The sequence below is a fragment of the Polyodon spathula genome, chromosome 15 (assembly GCF_017654505.1).
Source record: "Polyodon spathula isolate WHYD16114869_AA chromosome 15, ASM1765450v1, whole genome shotgun sequence".
Lineage (NCBI taxonomy): Eukaryota > Metazoa > Chordata > Actinopteri > Acipenseriformes > Polyodontidae > Polyodon > Polyodon spathula.
The window spans coordinates 36,046,574-36,058,927 of NC_054548.1; the positions used below are offsets into that span (position 1 = coordinate 36,046,574).

The window sequence follows — 12,354 nt, forward strand, 5'->3', positions numbered from 1 at the left end:
GCTACAGAGTTCAATGGCTGGGATGGGAGAAAATGTGCATCAGTCAACAATATCCAGAACATTTCACGAAAGTAGCCTGTATGGCAAGGTTGCAACAAGAAAGCCATTACTAAAAAAATAGCCATCTCAAAGCCAGCATGGAGTTTGCAACAAAGCACCTGAGTGAGCCTGCAAAAATGTGGCAAAAGGTGTTGTGGTCAGATGAGACCAAATTGGAACTTTTTGGTCTAAATGCCAAGTGTTATGATTGGCACAGACCCAACATAGCACATCTCCCAGTCAACACCATGCCTACAGTCAAGCATGGTGGTGGCAGCATCATGCTATGGGAATGCTTCTCCTCAGCAGGGACTGGAAAGCTTGTTAGGATTGAAAGAAAAATGGATGGAGCGAAGTGCAGGCAAATACTTATGGAAAACCTGTTTCAGTCTGCTATAGACTTAAAACTGGGGCAACAATTCACCTTTCAGCAGGACAATGATCCAAAGCACAAGGGCAAAGCTACACTGGAGTGGCATAAGAATACGAAAGTGAATGTCCTTGAGTGGCCCAGTCAAAGTCCTGACTTGAATCTTATTGAGAATCTGTGGAAAAACTTGAAAACTGCTGTCCATAAGCTATCCCCAAGCAACTTGAGAGAGGTTGAACAAATCTGCCAAGATGAACGGGCACAAATTGCACCAAGCCGGAGTGCAAAGTTGGTAGAGACTTACCCAAAAAAACTTGTGGCTGTAATTGCTGCCAAAGGTCTTTCAACAAATATTGAGCTGATGGGTCTGAATACTTATGCAATCAACATATTTCAGTTTTTTCTTTTTAATTTTTGCTGACATTTACTGTAACTTATTTTACCCTTAGAAGTCTTCGGTTTGAGCATTCAAGTTTAGAATAAAATACTAAGTTTAAAAAAATGTGTATGCATCATTTTGTAATTTCACAAAATGGGACGCATAGGAAGGGTCTGAATACTTTTGCAAGGCACTGTATATATCTACAATATCTACATATGTGATTGTTATATTGTTATTAAATTGGTCAGTTATGAATTTTTTTTTTTTTACATTATGTTCTTGCAATGAAAATGTCTTGTAAGCTAAACAACATCATCTGTCATCATAGACTCCATTCTAACTAGGTACAAGATACATACAACATTCATGTTCATGTCTGTCATCAAAATCTGCATGAGACTTATTTGTATTTTTTCATGGAAACCCAGCCAATGTGGAATTTCTATACTGCATGGAAACCCCACCATGCTATTTCCCTACAGTAGTCCCACCTGCTCTGTTCCTTTCTTAGTTAAGGTAATTTATTAAGTGTCTGACAGAAAGGTACATGAATCACTGTGCTATCCCAGTTATGTATTTCTGCATAGACATTGCAAATTGACATGAAATCAGAAGCTAGAACATGGTTTACATAAGATTACCCTTGGTTTACTTAGTTAAAAAAGTTTTTCTTTTATCTTAACTGAAAGTTCCTGTTAGTTTAAACAGACAGTCCTTTTAAGGTCAAGTCTCATTTACCATGATAAAGCATAGCATACTACTTACTAACAACCAATAAGCGTATGCAAAATGTTAAATAATGTGGGATCGCAAAAGCCAAACGCAATGCATACCTCATTGAAAATCAGCCATACCATAAGAAACAAGCAAACAAAAACAACCCACTAACCTTTTTTATCACCAAAATAAAGAGTTTGTTGAGCTGGGTTTGACCACTGGAGGGAGGTGTTGTCATTATGATCTACCCTGCAGGTCAGGTTTGCAGTTCCTCCTTCAACAACTGTCACATTCTGAGTAATGGGAAAGCTCCCCTGGCTGCCTGTGAAAGAAGAAGAAATCAAGGAATGTATAATACTCTAAGAAAGAATATAGAATAACAAGAAAAAATACTAGGAAAGAATAAATCGCTTAACGTAGCAAGAACAACAAGGTTATCCAGTGACTTTATTTTACTCTTACAGTACTACTGACGTACAACAATTGACAATGCAATAGTTGTTGCTTTAAGTGGTAAAATGCTAAAGTAAAATGAGACAGCTTTTAAAGTTATTAATAACATTTTTAACAAGAAACAATCTATATTGCTAGCCTAGTTGTCCTGCGTATTACAGGCCATACACATAAACATGTGTAATACAAGCTAGAAAAGTGAAAGGAATAAGCACTGCACTTAATGTGATGTTGTGTTGTTTATGATCCCAGACATTGTTCTCTGGCTCTAATTGGAGCATGCTGTAATTACTCTATTTTCTTGCGGCTGTTTTTGCAGCTGTGCAGCAAATTTGCACAAATGTACAATTTTAATCCCCAACATGAAAAATAATATACAATTATATACATCTCTGTGTCTATGCTGACCTTCTGTATCTTTTTATCTACACAGTATATACGTAATTGGGAACATGGTTGGTTGGAATATATAAATAATTCCTGCTCCTTCGTACAGTATTTTCAACATTCTGCTCTTTTAATTCTCGAGGGATAAAGTGTCTCAACACAGCACTGTACTTGCGTATTGATCCACTGTCTCATGGGTTCATGTGATTACATTGCACCTCTGGTATTCAGGTTGGTAACTGAACTCAGCTAGGGGCTACTAACTTTAGGATATAATTTGCTTTCCTCAGTGTTTAGGCCAGCATTTGCTAAGAGGCTTGTAGAGTAAAAGGTAACTAAGGTGACCAAGCACCAGAGTTAACAGGCACTGCTTGACTGCCTCCCTCATCAGGAGATGCTGTTGGCAGTGGTGTAAGGAGCACTACCTACTGTGAACAGCAGATAGTAAATACATACCAACAAAAGCAGTGAAATTTCTCATAGTTTCCTAGCCTATAAGATTAAAAAAAGAAAAGAAAAGTGGATAAAGCTTTCCCGGTATGAGCAATGATTTGTAAACTAACCCGACACCCCGTGCGAGCCCTCAGGGATGTTTGAGGAAACAGAATAAATTACAGCTGGTAAGAGAAAAACTCCTTAAGTATTTTTTATTTTATTTTATTTTTCACACTTATTGCTCCTGTGGAATACAATTTTTTGAGAAGACCATTTTACTACCTTGGGTAAGAGTAAACCTCCCAGGCAATATAGAGCCCCATAGGAGAAGTAAGAAAAGTGTCCAGTAGCAGCTTTGTCCTTCAGACAACCCAAACCATGCAAATGTTTCAGTTTCATTCCATAAGAAAAAAAGTGTGTTTTAGAGAAGTGTGTGTTGGACAACAAATAATCTGTGAATCCAAATCTATTGAAGTTCTCCTTGCTATCTAAAATGCTGTACTAGAGCTTAATGTCTTTTGTGATCAGCAACTAGAGTTAGCTGCCACCCCCCTTACCAACACCATATCCACAATGGGAAGGTAACACAGCTTTTTTTTTTTTTTTTTTTTTTTTCCTGTTGCAAGCCAAAAAGTATCAAAGTTGGATGTCTGCCGGAAAAATACAAACACAAAGCTCTGGCTGGATTAAGGAGTCCAGCTGGTCAATAGTCCAGTGTCTGTTATCATGGCTGGAACAGTGGGCAGCTGGAGAGAAGTCCTAGAAAGGGTGAGTTGGTCAGGTAGCTCTCATTAGCTTATTATTTTGAGGACTTGACCAATTGGCTGGCGAGTGCAGTTCTCACTGGCATGCAGCAAATGAAACTGTTTTATGGCTTAAAGATTTCTTTCAGTTCTTGCAAATGCATAAGTAACTGAGCTAAATAAAGCCATCTAGACTTCCATTACAAATCTGTCGTAGTTATTGGTGTAAGACACATGAGCCACGGATTGCTATTGTGTTTGACATTTTAGCATAAGTGGTTAGACAAACAAGGACAAAGTGTCATCCCAGGTCATCAAATAAAGGTCATACAAATATACAACAAACTTCCTCATTGTGACAAGTGTCATATAAAGACCAGCTCACCATTAAGACAAACCACCCTCTTTTAGTGACAGTTCTCAATCCAAACTATTTCAGCAAGTCCAGTTGTTGGTATAATGGAGGCATTCAATTCACAGATTCCCTTTTTATATTGTTGTTGTATTTCATTATATTTTTAATTTGCTTCACACGCCTGACACCACAAGTTTCCTGAAACGTATTTTTCAGTCTTAAAGATAATAGCTGTCACCTTATTATTGTATGTGCCCTGCTGAGCCAAGCACTGATACAGAAACAAATTCAACAATGAATGTGATTTAACAGGAAAAAGCAAGTAGTGACATCAAATTAGCAACATGATTGTCATTATATAGGTATAGTGACATTTGTCAAACTAATTGTGACCTGGGGATCATGCTCAGTATCCAAGTATATGGCCCTTCCTTGAAAAGTCTATAATAAGCCTCACATGTGCTACAAGCCTCTGAATAATTTTTTTTTCTTCTTTCTTGGTCTTCCACTTGCTCTGTGTAGCAGGCATTTTAGGGTAGTATGAAACAGCTTTAAAATAGATATTGCAGTGTTACACTCGCATTCAGTGAGGAGATACAGTAGCTTTTATAAATTTAAATTTGAAAGACACATATTATGGTTTAATATACATTGTCTTATTACATCAATCATAGCAATGCTATGAACACAGATAGCCTGCATTTATACAGACATATGAAAATAAATCCAATATTTTCAGTTGGGCCAAGGCATATTAGATTTATACAACGCTTCTATTGAGTTGCTTTTTTTTTTTATTTATTTCTTCAGTACAAATTGGGACTAGGTTGTATCCTTCTGCAGTCCGCACTGATTTGTTGGCATGTCAGTGTCTGACTATTGGTTGTATGACCAAAAGAACTTTCATTTCATTGGCTCTTTGTTTCCCGGGAGTGGGGGTTGTGAAAACAGCATCTTTTTTGGAAGATCAGTTGAGCTGGGGCAATTGATGAGGCAACATGTCCTGTTTGAAATGATGGATTTCTTCACCCAGGCCTGAATTATGTATGAAGGCATTTATTTCTTAGTCTAGTTTCTCTCTGCCTCACTCTAATTTCTATGTGTGATATCTGCTTTCAGAGCTATACTATTTTCCGGTTCCTCCTCCTAGTTCACTGTTTGGTGTCATTCTCAAATTTACTCCCAAATTTTCATTTTGATAGTTTCTATTCGTATTGTAAGCATCGTGATCAGGCTTACATGGACTAACATGCTTACCGGGAGTAGTTCAAAATGTCTTTTGCTTACATCCAGTAGTGCAGTGTCTGAGATTCAGGATGGCGCTACACTTTGGTGTTTCAAACAATACTGCCACAGATACATGTTTTATAACAACTTTAAAATGCCTGAAATAATTTCAGATTTCTATTGCTGTTTTGATGTCAAGTCAAGAAATGCCAGTTACAGATCTGCTTGCATGTTATTTAAACTCCAGCTGCTTTTGTGGTTGCCCATATTGGAGCTCGTGGTTATACCATTCTGGGTTTTTTTTTAGGAGCTAGGTTGGCATCATTCAACTACCTACACACACACACACACACACACGCGCACACACACACACACACACATATATACTGTATGTGTGTGTGTATGTACATAGGTGAATGATGCCAACCTAGCTCCTGAATGGTATAACTAACTAAAGAAAGCCCAGCCAACATGGAATTACAGTAATCAATTTGTGAAGAGGCAAAGTCATGAAATAGCTTCACTCTTGCTTTATCAGCCTTGCAGATGCAATATTTTAAGGTGCTATAATGAAATCTTAGTGTCAGATCAAAATCAAAAGCTCAGGGTCAAAAATAACTAACAGATTGTTCTCAGCAAACAATCATCAAGTGTCATGGTCAGAGGTTGTAAAAGTTGTTAAAAAAAGTTGCGTGGAACCAATGATCATTACCTCTGTCTTTTCTGATGGAGATTACACATCACTCAACCCTCAGGCTATATGACATCATCAGTCATCTTGGTCAGAACTTCTCAATGGAAATACTGCCTTCTACTGTGCACAAGTCCAATACTGGTTGATTAATAAAGCATTGTATTACAGTAATTTAAGATTGGGTGTCAACAGTCATAACTAAAAAGGGTACGGCAGTTTTGTTTTAAATGTCAACATTATTTGTATGCTGGATTTAATGATATGACTGGTTTATTCAGTCATATTGCAGTATACTGTATAGTTACGAAAACTATTTTTTAGAACATTTACATTATATGTCCACAAAAGCATAAACATAAATATTCAGTGTTTGAACAGAGAACAGATGTTTGATATGTTAGATATTTTACAATTGTTTTGAAAAGCTAATAACTGTAAATATACTGTAAAGCAATGTGAAACCACTTATTTTAGCTTTAAAAAGGTAATGATTCAGAAGACTGGCTAAATCAGTGGTTGAATGCTTTCTGACAGGATGAATTCTCAAAGGTAGTTGTGATGTAGTAAGCATTTAGCTTCATAAAGTACAGCATTATGCTCCTTTCATTAAGTTAGCAAATGTTCACAGCATCCAAGGATTTTTCAACCACATAGGCCTATTCTGTAAGGAATAAACAACCTAGAAAGTCATCTTATATCTTAGAAAATGTGAAAGTTAGTATGACTTTCTAAGGCATAAGTGAAGATGTCACTAAAGTAATTTTTGCGAAGCATATTTCCACTGTAGGTTCTTAATTATTAACTAACCACACGTGTATTGTTAATCCCAGTCCACAGGCCATCATATATTTTCCCCCAATTTAAAGTGCTCCAAATCTTTTTTGATATTATTGGCTTTATCAAGCTATTTCTAGGCATAATTTCTATTGCCTGAAATTTTACAGGAAAACAGTATATGTATTGACTTAAAAAAGACATCTGTATGGTAGACTACAAAATTATGTGCCCATCTACAGCAATCCAAAAAGTAATCAGTTGCTGAAAGGGCATACAACAGTACAGAAGGCAGAAATAAATAAGCAAATACCGATACTACAAATATTTCAAGAATAGAGGGCTGTTTCCAGCAGTCCAAAGAGAAATCTATTTTATTGACACATGATGTATTGACACAGGACAAACTTGGAAGGTATAACAACCACTAATGACTTGAGTTCCTTTGATGCTGAGTTCCTTTGACTTTTGACCTCCTACCCAGAATGACAAGCAGGAAAACCGTCTCACATATTTTTCTTGATACCCAATGGCTCCAAAACAGTCGAATTAATTTCTTTAAATTGTATGGCGCAATGCTACTTCATAAGAAAGAAGTGATGATCAGCTATTAGAAAAAGATTAGATCAAAGGTCACCGACTGGTATTGATAAAAGCAAAACCACCAAAACATGTGCCATTTATTGATATATTTTAATGTGCTGGTTGCTATTGAGGTGTTAGTAACAGATGATAAATGGTAAAACAGCATTGATATGTTATAATCAGTGTGCCCAATGCCTGCAGACTCTGTTGAATTTTAAATAAGATGGTTTGAAACAGAGGTCATTATAGTATTGATTAAGGTCTCCCGTGGTTAACAGCGTGTGCTGAAGATGAAAAAAATTACAAAGAAATTTGTATTACTCATGGTAAGAAGCATACATTATTCATGGGGTTTTGTATGAAGCATGACTTGCCACATTTTTTTCAGCTTTGAATTTTTGTACTGCTTCATTTCCTTAGCTTTAGAAAAAATCCTGGCACCAGCACATTTGTCTAAAGTTTCACAGCATTCATGAGACTTTAGCCAGTTTATGTGGTGAATTATCTAAAAATGCAGATTAAATGGTTTAGAGATAGAGTGTAAACTAGTATTCAGGTAAGTACTGGTATTACAAATTGATTCTGTTTCTTAAGTACTTTGTAAAGCACATTATAAAGTGAAATTGGTTTTACTGGATGGAGCCAAATGTAACATTCTTAATAGGAGAATAATGTAGCAAGTAGGAAGACCTAAATCTAAATCTTATTAAATTTACAAATGCTGAAATAGGAAGCCCAAGTATTAGTCCAAGATGAATACAGGCCACACTATTGCAACCTTCCCTTCTCACACCTGCCTATCATTTCAAATACAATGTATTAAATGATGATGATTAGAGTATGCTAGAGTAAGGTTGCACAGGAAATGTGATTATTTTATGGATCTATAAAAGCAAACCTAAGAGATTGCAACATAGTAGTTTTGCAGTCATGTAGAATTCCTTTTGTTCTACCACCATCTTGATCCAAGAAATTGTATCTTTTGTCCTGTTGATACCACTGTGGTACTTCAATTGAAAAATCCTCACATTTTTTTGTGATACTTCTTGATTATTACTCTGTGTGGATTTTGCTATTCCATATTATTCCATAAGTGCTTTTCTCAAACACAAATCCAACCCTTTTTGTCTTGTGAAAATCATCTTCTTCAACAGATGTTGAAAATAATGATTTATATTTCTAGTTATTGATTTTTTTTAATGCAGCAATTTAGTTAATGTGTAATGTTTTTTTTTTTTAATCAATGAATATATTTTTAATTAATTATTACTATTTTTACAGACTTTTTTTGACAACATTTAATGTTGTCATGAACAAATATTTGAAATTGCTGAATAAAGACTGTTAAACTACCAGAAATTGTGTATTTTAGTCTTTGTCATATTAATTAGTAGCTAATGTTAAGTAAATGCTTGTAATTAACACGTTTTCTAGAACTGTCTTATATGAAGTATAGGGTGCCAACAGTGTTGTAACTTTGGTTTCAAAAGTGGTTTCTGTTTCAGTAGCTGGGGCATACATGAAGATTATTCAATCTAAAATAAAATTAAAATGTCACAAACAGGTATAATAAAACTTTACATACTTTGTATGTCTAATTAAAGACATTCCTGCAGCAATCATTCATAGGAATACATTGTTGACACAATGTTGTCATGTGCAAATTGTCCAGTCGTGCTTGCCCAGTGTGGCATATTGCTATATTATTCAGTCGCTTCTGAGCCATGGAATTACAAAGCCAGGACTTCAGTCTTTGATGAGCACTGAAGCTCCTCTCAGCTTCAGCAGAAGAAGCAGGGATCACTAACAGCAACATCATGAGGACCTCAACTTGCTCAAAAAATCTACGGACTTCAGGCAGCATTTCCCTCAAGATATCTACCACTGCAACACAGGACATATATGGAAATTTTGACATGAACATTGTAAATTTCTGTTTATTTCTGGATACTTGTCCATAACACAATCAATTTCTCCAGTAAGTAATACTTTCTCCAATTTAACAAGAACCTCAAGTCCTTCCTGACCGAAACTCTTTCAGAACTGCATATCCACAGCATACAGCAAATTGTAGTGTTCAACTTTAAAATACTGAAGAGGGGATGCTGGTATACATGGTCAAGCCTGAAAAGGTTTGGAGATTGTTTTTTTTATGTGACATTTCAATTGGCTGAATAGTCAAGGTGTTAATTAGTTATGTTGCTTTGTCAAATAGTTTATTAAATATTTACTTGGTTCATTTTTCCTGAAGATAATTTTTAACAGTCTCCATTGCAGCAAGCATTCCAGCGACAATCTGTTTTCTGCTTTGTAATGAACTATTCAGATGCTCCAATCAATATATTACCCTAACCCTTTGGCATCTGTATTAAAAACAGAAACAGTAGCACCCAAATTGATTACTGTATTTTTATCAAACGCATTCTCATTGTTTCTATTTGCCCGGAGAGTCCCAGTTTCACAAAGGTGTCCTGAAGCATGGTTTTGTGCTGGTTTCACTTTTGTGTCCTGGGCACTGGATGGGCTGATGGAACTATTTTCCTGGCAGAGGAATATTGTTTTGACTGCTCCCTGCTTTCCTCATGTGTAGTCCAACACCCTCTTTTGCTAATGCTTTCATTTTTCAATCATTAGTATTGTTTCATCTTCAGAATTGTAATAGGCTACTGGCGTGTGGGTGTGTGCATTCGCTGCTGAGTGACAGGCAGGAGATCGAGACAGAGGTTGAAGTTTACACACCCCACAGACGCACAGGTTTAATTCACATACAAACAGTGAGAACAGCTCACGTGACACTGCCAACAATGGTAGCACACTGAGGACATAGGGCCAAAGGAGTAGGGAGATTAATATTAGCAGTGATTAAGAAATGGTCAGAGAGAGAGAGACACAAGGCCTCTGGTGATGAGCAGATCCAGGGTGTGTCCTCGGATGTGAATTGGGACGCTGACAGATTGGGAGAGTCCAAGACAGTCTAAATTAAAAATTTTACCCACACTTTGCGCACCACTGATATAGAGGACAGATCTCAAATCTTAGTGTAATAGAGCATGTAAAAAGTGGTCAGGAAGTTAACGATGAAAAGAAAAATTACAGGTACATTATTTAAACAGTTGTAGCAACATGTGGGGGCGTATAACACTATATTTTTCGGAACCCCGCTACTTACTCTTTAAGTGACATATCAACTTAAGAGTCTGATGAACACATTCTCAGTTTTGCTACACTAACTCATGCTACTCATATAAACTAGAAATGTGTAAATAACACTGTGTAACAAAAAAAATATAATTGTAAATCTCGAAAAACTACTCACTTTTAAATCTTTTGTAGTCATCTTTGTATTACTTTAGTATAAATACATGTTAATTTGGATTCATATGTTGTTTTTTTCTGACTTTATGTGAACGAAAAAACACACATTTGCCCATTTTCCCATTGGCAATAGTGATATTTTGAAATATCACTGTCCTGGTCACAGAAGCAAAGTTTGTGGGGAATAATAGCCATTTTCTATACTTTTGAGGCATAAGCAATTAGGAAATAACACTTACTACCCAGGAACAGAAATTGTGTTACATAGTGTAATCAATTGTCCCACATGCGACAATTGACTCTAATTAGCTAACATTTACTCAAAAAAACTTTTAAGCTGCTAAAACAACTCTAAATGTTCAATCGGCAATGAATCCACAGTCCTCGCGTCTGATGGCACTCAAAGCTGTGAATTAGTTTGCCAATTGAACACTTTTCGTTTATCCCTTAAACATTGTAGATAAACAATTAATTCTCTTAACTATTTTCACACATGCTCGGTTGGTTTGTTGCAATACATTTTCTTAATAATGAGTTACTTACATAGTTGAATGATGGAAGGGATTTTTTACCCTTCTCTTAACATAATTAAATGCCTGAAGTGTGTGTTTCGCTTTTTTGAAAATGGAAAGCAAAACCTGGTACATAAGAAAGCTGACTGATTAAAAATAAAGAAAAAACAAACGCATGGTTCAAAAAGCACAGAGATCTTCAAGACTGCAGTAGTTCTTGTTACTAGTAATATGCCACACATATGGCATCATTAATAAAATGCACTTGAAAATGAGATATTATAGCACAAAGGTGATGGTAAGCATCAAATAAAAGCTCAAAAACGTCCATTGATTTGAACGCAAGGTTGACCAACAATCACTTACTCATCACTTCCCCTTTAAATGTGAAATAATTTCACTGATCTTTAATTAAGTCTGTACTATCTTGTGTACCTCACTGCTGAAAACTTTGAAAAGCATCATTAATTTTCCCCTGTCATCTTTTTTTCTCATTAAAGCACTTTTACACCCACTCTCTGGTTTATCACTAAAACTTGACTGACCTACTTTTTATTATTATTATTATTATTATTATTATTATTATTATTATTATTATTATTATTATTATTTACAGATTCTGTATCATTACAACTAAATTACATCTGCATCACTTTTGCCTTGATTTAACATTGGGAGAACTTAGCAGAATACTTTATACTGAGTAAGGGGGGTGAAATTGTTTTTAAAAAAACTTCTTGTCCAAGGGACAAAATGCTAGAAAAATCTACTCGTCCTTCTTCAAAATCTACTTGCCCCCTCCCCGTCACACAAAACACATACAAAAATAGTTAAATATGACTTGTAGGATTTTGGTTTTATTTAACAGTGAACACAATCAATCAATCAGAGATTAACAGAGGCGGGTCTAGCCTTGCAGCTTGACTGATTCACTAAATTCTTCAAGATACAAAAAAGGTTCCCTGTGAGCCCACCTCACCTCAAAACATTTATAATATGCATCAGGAAATTTTCCTTTTAGTGCTGATGGAAACACATTTGCTAGTAAATATAAGTAACATACTAAGAGTACGACTATAATATGCAATACTTGGGAGTTAATCAGTTATAAAAATAGCTTCAGACTTTTTTTTCACTCTTTCTCTATAAGCTGAATTCAACTCCTGATGTACAGATGTTTTAGTTTGTTGCATCACAGATACAAAATCATTACCAAGTTACTTGTTAAGTTTTATCAAAATGCACACAATATTTACAGTAAGCTCCATCAAATTCTGCAAAGACATTGTTTTCTATTATATACTTATTTTTTTAAACAGTGTACAGCATTGTACAGTTATTTTTTCCTCATCTAACATCTTGTCCC

The 12,354-nt window shown here is 35.7% G+C and overlaps 1 protein-coding gene across 3 annotated transcripts in view; it reads right to left on the reverse strand.

Annotated features, from left to right (window-relative positions):
• Positions 1-12,354, reverse strand: part of LOC121327955 (cell adhesion molecule 2-like) — a 597,798-nt gene that overhangs the window by 123,789 nt on the left and 461,655 nt on the right. For all 3 annotated transcript variants that reach the window (XM_041272338.1, XM_041272337.1, XM_041272336.1), the window contains one exon: positions 1,681-1,830. In XM_041272338.1, coding sequence (XP_041128272.1) covers positions 1,681-1,830 — 150 coding nt within the window. The remainder of the gene's footprint in view (positions 1-1,680; positions 1,831-12,354) is intronic.